The sequence below is a fragment of the Micromys minutus genome (genome assembly GCF_963924665.1).
Source record: "Micromys minutus genome assembly, chromosome: X".
Lineage (NCBI taxonomy): Eukaryota > Metazoa > Chordata > Mammalia > Rodentia > Muridae > Micromys > Micromys minutus.
This window is the reverse complement of record NC_137970.1, coordinates 29,577,081-29,592,229: the sequence shown is the minus strand read 5'-3', so window position 1 is coordinate 29,592,229 and position 15,149 is coordinate 29,577,081. Positions and strand designations below refer to the sequence as shown.

At 40.8% G+C, this 15,149-nt stretch overlaps 1 protein-coding gene across 1 annotated transcript in view; it reads left to right on the top strand.

The window, feature by feature from the left end:
- Positions 1 to 12,867, top strand: part of ADGRG2 (adhesion G protein-coupled receptor G2) — a 109,467-nt gene extending 96,600 nt beyond the window's left edge. Inside the window, exons 24-28 of the mRNA XM_080910345.1 lie at positions 1,606 to 1,705; positions 2,674 to 2,957; positions 7,204 to 7,305; positions 8,998 to 9,150; positions 12,533 to 12,867. Of these exons, the coding sequence (XP_080766471.1) occupies positions 1,606 to 1,705; positions 2,674 to 2,957; positions 7,204 to 7,305; positions 8,998 to 9,150; positions 12,533 to 12,717 (824 nt within the window). The 3' untranslated portion in view covers positions 12,718 to 12,867. The remainder of the gene's footprint in view (positions 1 to 1,605; positions 1,706 to 2,673; positions 2,958 to 7,203; positions 7,306 to 8,997; positions 9,151 to 12,532) is intronic.
- The last annotated feature ends 2,282 nt before the right edge of the window (positions 12,868 to 15,149 follow it).

Here is a 15,149-nt window from a genome sequence, read left to right as displayed (position 1 = left end):
AAGGAGCTTTGGACGCCTCACAGGCTATGTTGTCTCCAGAAGAGGCTAACTAAGACAGCAACCAGATCATTTCCAAAACTTTACATTCTCCTTTCCATTAAGTTCGTTGTTCTTGGTGGCACTTACCAGTGAGCTTGGTTCTGGTTTCTTTAGTGAAAAGAGTAAGCTGGTACCTCTTTCTCCCAAGAGTCATCTAGATATTCCACAAGTATATGCTGCCCTATTCTTATGTAGTTTCACATTTCATTGATGACAAGCCAATCAGGCTAGGAGGGCAAAGACCCGACTCTGAGTTGTGGTCAAGCATACTCTCATTTTGCAAAGCTAGAAAACAGCCCAGCCTGGCTCTTTCATTCTTTATTTATATCCTTTTCACCAGATTACAACCATCAACACTTCCAAATTCCCTCTTCTTCAGTTCAAACATTCCCTCATGCACAACAGTACTGTAAGCTTTTTCTTACTTGTCTGCCTGTGTGGCATTACATTTTTTTTGAAGAATAACAAAACCCACAATTTCCCTCATTTGTCCCAAAAAGAAAGTCATAGCTCCAGATACTTGGTCAGGAATTTTATCTTCTTTAGAAAAAGCTGAAATGCCAGATATCCTTGTCAAGAACCCTTTCCTCCACTTCCGTAACTTATGTTTGTCTTTGACCCTGAGGACCCAGGGCCGTGGACATGCCAGGTAAGTGCATTGATCTACAACTTCAGCCTCCAATGTCCTATTCTTTAAACATGTGTCATTAGGAAACCATCATGCCAGTATCATTAGAGGTACAAATGAATTAAAATAAGGAATGCATTTGACTGTTTCAGACACCCCAGTTGACCTATAAAAGGAGTATAAAAGGAGTTGTCATCATCATTATTATTGCTGTTTTATCTATCAGAGCAGTGATGCTGACCGACTGGTCTGTGTGCAGTGCGGGGTGGCAGCACAGGGTTGGTGAGTGGTGGCATGGACATCTCCGAGGCACCTTCTCCTAGCCGAAAAGCAATTTAAAATGTCAGGTGCCCTCTTTTGTTGTGCCTCCTTTTAGCAGAAGGACAAATGGGCTTCTGAGAAAGCCAACATCGTAGTCAGTTTTCTATTCATCATTAGGTTCCAAATAATCAGTTAAGGAATTGACGTGGTGCTAGCTACTCCAGGATATAAGCCCAATCTCAGCATATCACTTCCCAGTGGTCTGTGTCCCAGGCAAAGAGAAGGAAGGCATCTCTATACTTACTTATGAACCTCAGTAGATGGAGACTCTGCCTCAACATGAAGCTTCAAATATTGCTCTGGGTCTCAAGGGAAAGAGAATGTAGGACTTTGCAGTTAGTTTCTAAGGGGCAGGAGGACCACAGTGGGACAAATCAGTTCTGCTTAGAGCCTACTAGCCAAAATTTCGTTCTGGCTGCTAATGATGGTAGAAGCATCCATCCATGTGCCAAAAATAAAAAAAATAAAATAAAATGAATAAAAACTAATTTTCTGACTGGCTAACCAGTCTCTGCCATGCCACAGGAGGGAAACTAGAATGAGCCCCAGGTGTTTTTTTTTTTTTTTTAACTCTCCTTTTTGTCAGAACTGTGTGACTGATGTTTCCCATGTTCCAGGGATACCAGCTGTGGTTGTATCCATCGTCCTGACTATATCCCCAGATAATTATGGGATTGGATCTTATGGGAAATTCCCCAATGGCACACCAGATGACTTGTGAGTACAAATTCATCTTAGGAAATTCCCAGGGAACTAGGAAATTAAATTCTTCAGGAAAATGGAAGATCTAATCAGTTTGTGGGGCTACATCTATCATCTTAATAAAATTTAAAATCATTTTTAACAGAACCTCTCATTATCATGTATAATGAGATTAGCAAGTTGAAAATATACTACTATTAAGTAACAAATTAGGAGGAATTATTCTGAAGAAGTATACACGTTAGGGCAAAATATATTAAGACTCTTAAATGCTGATAAAAATGAAATTGTATTAATAAATACATACAGTTTGTGATAACTATAATTTACACAGGTGAAGGTCTGAATGTTTTAAAAATGGTTTTAAGCCAAGCAGTAGTATCACACTCCTTTAACCCCAGCACTCAAGAGGCAGAGTTCAAGGCCTACAGAATGAGTTCAGGATAGCCAGGCCTACACAGAGAAACTGCCTGAAAACACTAAAAATATTATTTTTAAATATTTATTTTATTTATGTGTATATACATACATACACACATATGTACATATATGTATACATACATACACACACACACACACACACATATATATATATGTGTGTGTGTGTGTGTGCCTCATGTATGTGTTTCTGTGGAGGCCAGAACAGGGTGTCAGGTGATAGTGAATTAGAGCTTGTGTCCTCTAGAAAAGCACCAATTGCTCTTAACCACTGAACAATCTCTCCAGCTTCCAAAATATTCTCAATTAACAAATGTCCATATAAACCCCTAGATTCTGTTCCCCAGAGATAGAAATGATTGTGGAGAAAAGCAGTTTATCTTGTTTGTGTGTGTGTGTGTGTGTGTGTGTGTGTGTGTGTGTGTGTGTGTGTGTGTGTTTAAAGGGGAAAAACGTTTTCATCAAAACATTACAGATTCAGTTCATCACTTGGAGCAAGCATATTTTCACCATTATGTTTCTCTCCTCTCTTCTTCCCCATCCAGTTGCTGGATCAACAGCAATGTGGTGTTCTATATCACGGTTGTGGGATATTTCTGTGTGATATTTCTACTGAACGTCAGCATGTTCATTGTGGTCTTGGTTCAGCTCTGTCGAATTAAAAAGAAGAAGCAACTGGGAGCCCAGCGCAAAACTAGTATTCAAGACCTCAGGAGTATTTCTGGCCTCACATTTTTACTGGGAATTACTTGGGGCTTTGCCTTCTTTGCCTGGGGACCGGTTAATGTTACCTTCATGTATCTCTTTGCCATCTTTAACACCTTACAAGGTGAGTGCCACAACATTAAATATGAGCCGAAAGAGCCCAGCGGAAAATAAAAACATCACTACTAAAAAAGTACCTCCTAAGTGCCCTATTTAGTGGCTGAAGATGTACTACTCCTTTCTGAGCCAATTTAATGCTGAGAATAGGAGCTTTAAAGTCCTTAAAAGAAAGGCATTTTACTAATTTTGAGTAAGGGTGATTTTTCCTTTTATCCATCTTCATCTCCTTGGAGAAACTATACTGAGAGATTCTGCCAACTACCCAGCCTTTTCTTGCTTCTTTTTTATTTTTGAAGCTAATTTACGAAAGCAGAACCTGCATACAGGAAAATACCCAGATACCATGTTGCTATGAGAGTTCACTGCTTGGACCTTGGGCTTAGGTTTGTGGTTTTTGTTTAAAAACATAAAATGATAATAGGAAGATATTCAACAAACCCAAGTGGAAGTGATCTTGGCCATGGGCTAATCCCTAGAAGTTACCAAACTGCATTGAGCATGCCTGGGACAGGCATGGAGGGTCTCCTTGACATCTGAGCTTCTCATAACATAATAAAGCCTGGCTACTCTCATTTTGGGAACCTAGCAGTTGTGGTCTTTAGAAGGGCCAAATGACTAATTCCTTTTGGAGCAATGTTATAAAAGTCTTGTCAGCTGTTAATTTGTAATGGAAGTGCTTTGGCATTAAAAGCCCAGCAGGCTAATATGTTTACATTACAGAAACAATAAAGAATTGTCTCTTGGCTTCCCTTTCTTCCAACTCCTTTCCATTACATTCTCCTCTGCTTGTTTTCATGTTGCTTTTGGCTCTGATACTGCCCTCCTGCGGTCCCACCAGGAAATAGATAATTTTGCTGGGTTTTTTCTTCTTTTTTTCTTAGATATTCTCTGCATTTACATTTCAGATGTTATCCCCTTCCCTCAGTCCCATACCCCCTCCCCCTCCCATTGCCTCCATGAAGGTGCTCCCTCTTCCAACCACCCTCTCCCACCTCAGCACCCTGGCATTCCCCTACACTGGGAAAACAAGCCTTCACTGGACCAAAGACCTGTCCTTCCATTGATGTCAGAGAATGATATCCTCTGCTACATATGCACCTGGGGCCATGGGTCTCTCCATGTGAACTCATTGGTTGGTGTTTTAGTCCCTGGGAGGTGTAGTGGGTTTATTTAGATAATTTTGTTCTTCCCATGGGGTTGCAGACCCTTTCAGCTCCTACAGTCCTTTCTCTAGCTCCTTCATTGGTGTCCCCATGTTCAGTCCGATGATTAGCTGCAAGCATCCTCCTCTGTATCAGTATGGCTCTGGCAGAGCCTCTAAGATTCCTGCCAGTAAGCACTACTTGGCATCAGCAATAGTGCATGGGTTTAGTGGCTGCATATGGGATGGATCCCCAGGTGAGGCAGTCTCTGGATAGTCTTTTCTCCAATCCCTGCTCCTCTATTTATCCTATTATATCCTCCCATGAGTGTTTTGTTCTCCCTTCTAAGAAGGACTGAGACATCCACCTTCTGGCTTTCCTTCTCTTTGAATTTCATAGGTTCTGTGAATTGTTTCTTGGGTATTCCGAGTTTTGTGGGCTAGTATCAGCTTGTAAGTGAGTACATACCATGAGTGTTCTTTTGTGACTGTGTTACCTCACTCAAGATCATAGCATCAAGTTCTATCTATTTGCCTAAGAATTTCATGGAGTCATCATCTTTAATAGCTGAGTAGTACTTCATTATGTATATGTACCACATTTTCTGTATCCATTCTTCTGTTGAAGAGCAACTGGGTTCTTTCCAGCTTCTGGCTATTATAAATAAGGCTGCTATGAGCATGGTGGATCATGTGTCCTTGTCAGATGTTGGAGCTTCTTTTGGTTATATTCCCAGGAGTGGTATCGCTGGGTCCTCAGGTATCACTATGTCCAATTTTCTGAGGAACCTCTAGACCGATTTCCAGAGTGGTTGTACCAGTTTACAACCCCACCAAGAGTGGAGGAGTGTTCCTCTTTCTCTGAATCTTCGCCAGCATCTGCTGTCATCTGAGTTTTTGATCTTAGCCATTCTGACTGGTGTGAGGTGAAATCTCAGGGTTGTTTTGATTTGCATTTTCTTGATGACTAAGGATGTTGAGCATTTCTTTAGGTGCTTCTCAGCCATTCGATATTCCTCAGTTGAGAATTCTTTGTTTAGCTCTGTACCCCATTTTTAATAGGTTTGTTTGATTCTCTGGAGTCTAACTTCTTGAGTTCTTTGTCTATATTGGATACTAGCCCTCTATCAGATATAGGATTGGTAAAGATCTTTCCCCAGTCTGTTAATGGCCATTTTGTCCTTTTGACTGTGTCTTTGGCCTTACAGAAGCTTTGCAGTTTCATGAGGTCCCATTTGTCGATTCTTGATCTTAGGCCAATTGTGTTTTGTTCAGGAAATTTCCCCCTGTGCCTATGTGGTCTAAGCTCTTCCCCATTTTCTGTTCTATTAGTTTCAGTGTACCTGGTTTTATGTGGAGGTTTTTGATCCACTTGGGCTTGAGCTTTTTACATGGAGATAAGAAAGAATCAATTTGCATTCTTCTGCATGCTGACTGCCAGTTGAACCAGCACCATTTGTTGAAGAGGCTGTCCTTTTTCCATTGAATGTTCTTAGCTCCTTTGTCAAAGACCAAGTGACCATGCGTGTGTGGGTTCATTTCTGGGTCTTCAATTCTATTCCAATGAAATCCCATCCAGAAGTGTGTAATTCTAATAACTAAGTTGACCAGTAGATTTCTATTTAATTTGAACACACACACACACACACACACACACACACACTCCTACCTACATATGTACATCTGGCTGGTATTTTTATCTACAACCTTCCAGTCCCTAAATTGTTTTATTCAAGTGTTATATTGTGTGTTGTTAAATATAAAACAGAAATAAGAAAATTATATCAAGGTTTTTTGCAGTTTTTTTTTTTTTAGGGTTTTTTGAGGAGGAGCTTTTTAGGCAGAGTATATCCTACATGAATATATGTCGCGCTGGCTAGCATGGGATTTACCAGATTGGCCTCAGATCCACAGTGATCTGCCTATCTCTGCTAGTCCAGTCCTAGGATTATATAGGCATGTGCCATGATCTTTGGCTCAAGAAAGGTTTTATATCCTAATAATGGAATTCTAAAAGTAATAGACACTTTTAGAAAAAAAATGCTAATTCATGGTAATCATTAACATGAAAGCTATGTTCCTCCCTTCATGTGGCTTAAGAATCTAGCAAACTTGCCTTCTTTTTTTCCTCAATTTTCACAGAATATCTTATTAGAACATAAATGCCCAGACATAATTTGCTGCTTCTGTTAAAGGGAGCTAAGGCCCAAAGATGGGCTGTGTGTATTTTTTTGTTCTGGTGCATATACCCATCCATTCCTCACTCCCACACGTTGTTTCTTTCTTCATGGTACCAAGGGAGCCTCCCGGGGTGGTATTGAGCAAAGATGTAACATGTCCACAAACCCTTGAGGCTTCCTTATATATACCTTATAATAATTAAATCTTTTGTTTTAAAATGAAGTTAAGTAAGCCTTGGTGTGTGTGGGGGGGGAGGTGTATTCAGAATTCATCCATATGGTACACAAACATTTACTAGCAAAATCTTTTCAGTCTCAGTAGTAACAGTGCTGCATAAGGATCTCTGGGGACAGTGGTAAGCATGAAGTAACTCCAAAGGCCTGTTCACATCTATAGCTAGCTTTCCATGATGTAACAACCTTGGATGTTGAAAAGAGGCAGGAAGATAGTAGGTATGTATATCCAAACACTCTGCAGACTTGATGATCTGAACAGAAGGCCCGAAGGACCCAAGCAAGTAACCTAACATAGGAAAGAAGAGGTACCCGAGATTCTGGAGAAGCTTACATTGGACAGAAGGTGGAATGATATTGCAAAACCAGAGGGTCCGAGAGGTGGGAGCTGAGGTCACAGCTAGGACCCAGAGTCGATGGCTTTTGCTAACTGAACAGGGAAGAATGAGATCAAGACATGGGACAAAAAATGGTGAATTTAACTGTGGAAATGCAGTTCCATTTTAAGCACTCTATCTTACAAAGATCTTCATTTAAAGCTTTGGAATTTAGATATTATATTCAATTTATAAAATTTCACTTTGTCCATAACTGCCAAAGATGTCCTCTTTTGTGCAAAATAAATACCCAAGATTCGGGTTTTATGTGGAGTTCACTGGATAATGGTTTGGTTTGATTTTTTTCTCTCCCTCTAGGGTTTTTCATATTCATCTTTTACTGTGCAGCAAAAGAGAATGTCAGAAAACAGTGGAGGCGGTATCTTTGTTGTGGAAAATTACGGCTGGCAGAAAATTCTGGTAAAGATTTGCTTTCATTTTTTCTTCTCTTAAATCCCAAGAAAATAAATGTGTACATTAAAGATGAAAGCAATCACTGCTAAGGAGTTGTCAGATCTGGAAAGTAGGGGCACACAGCATGCACAACAGCACAACATAAAATGCTGTTCAACATTAGTGAGAGAGAGGAGGGGGGTAGGGAGGGAGGGAGGGAGGGAGAGAGAGGGGGGAGGGAGGGAGAGAGGGGGGGAGGGAGGGAGAGAGAGAGGGAGGGAGGGAGGGAGGGAAGGAGGGAGAGAGAGGGGGGAGGGAGGGAGAGAGAGGGGGGAGGGAGGGAGAGAGGGAGAGAGAGAGAGGGAGGGAGGGAAGGAGGGAGGGAGAGAGAGAGGGAGGGAGAGAGAGAGGGAGGGAGGGAGAGAGACAGAGAGAGAGAGGAAGAGAGGGAGGGGGAGAGAGAGAGAGAGGGAGAGGGGGAGGGGGAGAGAGAGAGAGAGAGAGAGAGAGAGAGAGAGAGAGGGAGGGAGAGAGAGGGAGGGAGAGAGAGAGGGAGGGAGGGAGGGAGGGAGAGAGAGGGAGGGAGAGAGAGAGGGAGACACACACAGAAACAGAGACAGAGAGAGACAGAGAGAGACAGAGAGAGAGGGAGAGAGAGAGAAAGAAAGGGGGGAGAGAGGGAGGGAGGGTGGGAGAGAGAGAGGGAGAGAGGGAAAGAGAGAGACACAGAGAGAGACAGAGAGAGACAGAGAGGGAGAGAGGGAGAGAGAGGGAGAGAGAGAGAAAGAGGGAGGGAGGGAGGGAGAGAGAGGGAGGGAGGGAGGGAGAGAGGGAGAAAGAGACACACAGAGAGAGACAGAGAGAGAGACACACACAGGGGGGGAGAGAAGAGAGAGAGAGGGAGAAAGAGAAATTCTTGCTACCTGGGAATTTTGTGAGCAAGTTAGTTGACTGACTGCTGCTTCTTCAATGAAGTGACAGTGACATTTTTAGTGTTTGTTTCCTATTGAGTGCATGGTTTTCATTGCCCTAAGTAATTTTTAATATTTTCCTTCATAACATTTTAAAGCTTGACTCACCCCTTTCTCCACAGGTCCAGGTTGTCAGTGGCTTTATTTGTTAACTGGCTAGACTTTGTATAGGAACTTTGGCATGCATTTGGCTATTTTGAGGTTCTTTTTCCATATTCCAGGTTGGCAAGCAAAACAATGAGCTCATTTCTTTTTCTTTTTTCTTTCTCTTTAAAAACAACAACAATAAAGTCCTGTTTGAAAAGCTAGTTTCCTTCTGCATGAATACAACTTTCAGTACCTGATAGGTACTGCAGTCTGTATTTAGAAACGGAAGTGTGTGTAGATCAGTTGTTTGTATAGAGTCAAGAACAATTACCACAGCAGAGTTGACTTGTATTCTTGTGAGGGCAGGAGAGAGGCTCTGGGGCATTTTCTATGTCAGTGGCTATTACCAGCTGAACCAGTTAGCTCAACCCTTAGTTCCAGGAAGACAGGGGCTCTTCTTAATGAGGCAGTCATTTGCAAGGTAAATACTCAGTGGAGGTGAAGGTGCCCTTTATAATGACAGCTTGTAAAAATGTGTGAGTTCTCTGCAAGATCCCGAAGTGAAAATTCAATTGCTAGAACTTGTTACACTGTGACCTGTCTCTTGCATTGGAGCTTCAACATACTGCTCTGTTTTTCTGTAATGCTTATTCTGCTGTAGACTGGAGTAAAACTGCTACTAATGGTTTAAAGAAGCAGACTGTAAACCAAGGCGTATCCAGCTCTTCAAATTCCTTACAGTCAAGCTGTAACTCCACTAACTCCACCACACTCCTAGTGAATAGTGATTGCTCAGTGCACGCAAGCGGGAATGGTATGTATGTCTGTCTCTATACAGTGTTTTTCAAGCCAGTGTGGGTTTGCTTTTTTTTTTTTTTTTTTTTTTGAGGTAGTTCTTTTGGCAGAGCAAACTGGAAGATCTCACCGGTGACTAGGAAATTAAAATATATCAGTACCAGCCAGATCATATTTATGAATCCAAATGTACCTATTTTAGAGTAAATAACAGAATAACTTTTTTAAAAATTACTTTTTCCAACATGGGAATTGACCATAACCTTAAAAGAGAAGGTTTACTTATGTTCAAATCCTAATTTAAATGTTGCCCAAGGGTTTCAGTGCTGTGCTATTTCTGTAAGAGTAGTACCTATATCCCTAAGCAAGATGATTTTTTTAAATCATTATCTATTTGCCATGTAGATCATCAGCACTTTGAAACCTTCCTGTTTTTCCTCTTTTTGTGTTTGTTAATCCTTTCTCATGATGTGGCTGCCTTATGACAGCACCCAAGACCACATGAATATATCAAAAGCTGGAGGATGGGCTGTGAGAATATTGGCCACTATCTGCCACTCATTTATGCACACATGACTGCAGCTCTGCTTCTTTTACTCATTAAGTCTAGAATTTCTAGCTAAAACTTCATTACATTTCTTTGCTCTTCCATACTGGGCTGTTCATTACTCATAAAGCTTACCTTGCTTATTTTTGCCTTCTTTTGCTTCTTAATATACCTTTTGCATTTTATTTACAAAAAAAAAAAAAAAAAAAAAAAAAAAACTTGTGATGTGCCGGTACATTTTTCCTTCCAATGAACAGTTGGCCTTTATCCATTGTTTTAAGATATTAGTTCCTTCCATTACTAATTCATATCAATTTGCAAGAAGGTTTCATATCAGGTCTCAACCAAATAGCTTTATGGTCTCTGAAAGATGACGGCTTCGGATAGTTTGACTTTAAAGGATATGATTGGGTTTGGCTGGAGAGATGGCTCAGCCGGTGCTGCACAAGGGTGAGGACCAGATCTCTGGAACACACTTAAAAACCTGATGGGTGTGGTGACTCTGCTGTAATCCTAGTACACAAGAGGCAGATGGAGATGGGAAACAGCCAAGACACCTCGCTAGTCAGACCAGTTGGAATGGTGAGCTTCAGGTTCATGAGAAACCATCCTTCAACATAGAGAGTGGACAGCAATCCAGGAAGACACCCTCAATTAACCACAAGCTTCCACATGCATACATAGGACATCATATGTGCATTCGTGCACACACATGAGATCATATACATGCTAGCATGCACAAGTATACATACCACATATTAAATTTTACACAAAGGAAATACAACAGGATTCTTTGACATCCAGACCTTTCAATCTTGGGCACAGGTGGCATGTGGGGCTAAATAACTCATTTAAGAGAATTGCAAGATGCTATATAGCAGCCTTAGCCTTTCTACCTAGTAGAGTCAGCAGTGTCCTGCCCCAAGTTGCAGCAAGCAAAAATGCCCCTAGGCAGTGTCCTCTACATTCTTCTTCTTTGAGAACCATTGTGGTAAAAGATAAGAAATTGCTGCCTGGTACTGGAGAGATGGCCCAGTGGTTAAGAGCACTAACCATCCTTCTAGAGGACCTAGAATCAAATCCCAGTACCCACATAGCAGCTCATAACTGTCTGTAACCCCCAAGATCTGACATCATCATATAGACATACACATTTGGGCAAAACACCAATGCACAAAGAATGAAAAAAATAATTAATTAACATTTTAAAAGAAAGTGTTGCCATGTGGCCTTATATCCTCACTGCCAATACCAAGATTAAAGTCTGGGCACTGTGCCAACTTGCCATATGAGATATGATTTATTGTAGGTCCCTGGAATAAAGATGTGGAGATGAAGGCTGGTTACTAAAAGTGAGAGAGCAAGTTGAAAGGCATGTGATTAAAGGATTGAACGGGTTCAGCCAGAAGCCTTAGACTCTTGTGTGTGTGTGTGAGTGGGGCTTTTGATCCATAACTAGAGTTTTCCATCTTCAATCCTCAGAAAAGTGCTTGGAGGTGATGCTTCACCTGCCTTGCACTACCAAGAAATGCTGTCCTTCTTCGGGGAATCATTTTGTAGAAGTAGGTCCATTTTGGCACCACTGTTTGACACAGCTAGTTTTGATACCTGACAGTAAGTAGGGGGCACTTTGCCGTCAACAGAATGGCTAAGTGTTTCAAAAAAAAAAAAAAAAAAGATAATGTGCCCTGTCAGATGAGCATCTCTGACTTGTCAGCCCTCCCCCCAGATGAGGGATGGCACTGGGAGTTTCAAAAAAGGACCCGGCATCTGAGTGCTTTATTATACTGGGACAAATTGTTCCTGCAGCCAAAACATCCTCAAAGCAAAATGCCTAAGTCGGAACAGCTGCTGCAGACAGTCACACGCCCTTTTGAGCTGTGGCACAGATGGAGCTGTGTTAGCCATATCTGCTGCCTCTTTTGGATAAATATGACACATATTTCAGTTCTTAACTGCCTTACAGCCATTAAAATTTAGTACACAGGGCCACAAGCTAACACCGGGAAGCAATTTCAAGTGTTCCATTCATCACTTTTGACCTATAGAAGTTCAGGGAGGGCATTTAATTTCTACCTTTGTCTTAACATCTGTGAAATGGGATCATAAATAACACCTGTCCCTTAGCATTAACTATAAGTGAGACTATGTATGATGTGTTTAGTGCTGTTTTCATCATCATTATTATTGTATCATGAAAATAGGCTTTCAGCTTTGCACATGACCAAAATGCTATAATGACCAAAAAGATGATGCTAAGTAGTTAAAGGTTTTGAGGCTGCTAATAGTAGGAGGATCTAGGTCTAAATCATAGGTACCACTGAATATCCTGCTGTCCCATAATTGGACTCTTAGTTTGGAATCAATGGCTTCCTCTTGGGAGACTGTGCTATTGGGATTGTAAGAAGACAGATCTAGAAATGGTTCTAGAGAGATGATTTCCTCTTGCAACGACTGTAGCTGGTTGTTTTGGACTTATCTTCTAATACACGATTTCATTTCATGGAATCATAGGGAACCAGAAACCTATGTGAGTCCCTACAGGATCTCTGCTAATCTTAAATATTATTGTAGGTAATCTTATACACAGTTTGATTCAATGTGTTCAATTGGAGTTAGGAAATGGGACCTTGAAAATTAAAAGAAAATACCTTGCCTTGCCCTATGTTTTGACTGTTTTCGTTTTTAAAAACAGTCACAGGAATTTTGTTTCTGATCAACCTCCAACTTGTGCTTACTGTCACTAACCTTAGGGAAGAAATAAACATAAAATATGAAAACCTAGGGTGGGTACTTTTAAGAGTGCTTTGTGGAGATACTTCATGCGACCAACTTTGCTCTTCTCCTTATCCAGGCAATGCATCTACGGAGAGGAATGGGGTTTCTTTCAGTGTTCAGAATGGAGACGTGTGTCTTCACGATCTCACTGGGAAACAGCACATGTTTAGTGACAAAGAGGACTCCTGCAATGGTAAAAGCCGGATGGCGCTCAGAAGGACTTCAAAGCGGGGAAGCTTACACTTTATTGAGCAAATGTGATTCATTTCATCTAAAATCAAAGCACGATGTTGACGGTGTGAAGTGTCCAGTTTTCCTTTTATGCAATGTGAGATGTATGAAAATTCCTGGTTTTCTACTCAGCAACCTTGAAAGGAACATAAGCTAATTGAGGGCAACAAACAGTTTACTATTGGAAGAAGAAACCACGTCATGAGACTATGGTTTCTAGACATTTGCAATTTGGCTTCTTCTCTCTCATTTGTGAGGAGATTGGTGTTAAAACCACAGAAAAGATCCAAGAAAAAGATGAAAGTTTGTTTCCCGTCACATTTTAAAGAGGCTGTTATCCTCGATAACATACTTAAAAACAAAACAAAAAAAAAATAAAAGATGTTTCCTTCCGTCTGTTGGTGAGTTTAGTTGTGCCTTTGTTGTACATAAGCTAAAGTCTAGTGACCCACATGTCAAAAGTCTTATCTCTGCCTTTTTTATATTTATTTTCTACTGTGTAAATTTATTCTTTTGTGGAATCATGGTTCTGTCATCTTCTTTAATGTGATAACTTACCAGTGACTTCTAAACCTCCTTTAGGAGATCGTATAGGATGTGAAATTCAGAAACTTCACTGAAATCAAGAAATAATGAGAAAGGCAGACTGAACAATTATAAATAGACAGTGCCACAATTAGCTCAGAAAGTGCCTTTGGGCAATCAAGAGCAGGGGCCCCTACTGGGTAGACACAGCCTTTTGAGCTTATAGTTTAGGAAGCAGTGGGGCCACATTTTAGCCCTGATGATCCTCTTGAGTACCTTATGCAGGGTCTTTATGCAGGGATTGACTTGTAAGACTATATTTGACATTAAATAGTGATACCTATGACTAGACTTTATCCTCAATTATCATATTGTAGAATCTACACCATGGTTGTTAGAGGATAAAACTGCAACCTAAACCATGTCGGGAAGATTGTGAATGTGGAAAAGATATACACTGCCACTTCTCAAATATCCAGAGCCTTCCTAAAGGGTATCAGAGTCGGATTGCTTTTCCAGAGTGTATATATGGCAAACGAATTAGGTCTTGTAAAGACAACTGCATGGTACATTATTGTTGCAACTGCTACTTTCTGGTCTTGCTTATTTGTATTTTTAAAAACATGTCAAATCTTGAAGAGTGCATAGTGACAAGGGGGAGCAGCTACAGGGAAGAGTGAACTATCCTATGATGTTGTTCTTTGTAGGTAATAATATATATCCAACTCTGATTGTTCCTAGTCCTACAGGGTCTATCCTATTTCTCACCTACACCCACTTGAGTGGTGTCTCAAGCACAAGTATGTTTATTAGGAACATTTCAAAATCCTTTAGTTAGGTCTTTCACTAAGGCTCCCTTGCATATATTTCAAGTAAATGTTGTATCCCAGACTAACCACAGTAGTAGCATCTGTTTCTGTGTGCTCATTTGTCTTTGCAAAATTTCTTCTCCAGATTATTTAATTATTTTGTATTTATGTGTTACAATTGACAAAAATGTTAAAATCAATAAATTTGCAGTTAAGTCCTTTAAGTTTGGTTTGCATTCTCTTTCCCCAACCCCCACTCCCCACCGCCCACAGCGTGCCATGGAATGGGAGAATATATCTTCTGAAGATTTGAACTGTGGAATTAGAAAATAGCTTGTCCTGCTTTGTGAGAGGGGTTTCCAAGGGCTATTTTTTATCTTATCTTATTGTTTCAAGAACTACCCTTTAACATGTGTTGCCATTGACCTGTAGGAAATGTCCGAAACTCAGTTCAGATCCCGTCCAAATGTCTGCTACTGAGTCTCCAGCAGTAGGATTTCTGGGAAGGGAAAACGAGATCCAAGAGGCTTTGCAGGTAATAATAATATATGGAACTCTGATTGTTCCTAGTCCTAGAGAGTCTAAACTGTTTCTCACCTATACCCACTTGGGTGGTGTCTCAAGCACAGTATGTTTATTAGGAACATTTCAAAATCCTTTACTTAGGTCCTAACTATCTACCACTTGCTAGCTAGCATGTGGAAGCCACAACTGGAGAAAGCATCCTTCCTCCAGATGAGAACTGGCTGATCAATCTTTCTTCCCAGGCTCCTCAGCTCTCACAAGAAAAAAAAGCCATTGATTGGGAAAACTATGAGACACTTTTGATTTGAGGGTGAAGGTAAGGGGGGAGTGATGGGACCTTGGAAATCAACCCCCCCAAAATAATGCACATACCATAGTACATCTAGAAAGCACAAAGTCAAATGTCCTTCAGTTCCCACCATGTTCCATATCTGCTCCTTAAGCTAAATCCCCTTGGTTATTTGTTGATTTGTAAATTCAGAGAAATAACATAACAAGACAGAGACAGAATGTTCCTGAGAAGTAGCCTCCTCTGGTTTTAAAATTGGTCTTAAAAATTGAATGCTTTTTAAGGGAGATGGAGGAGCTACTATTCTTCAGGGG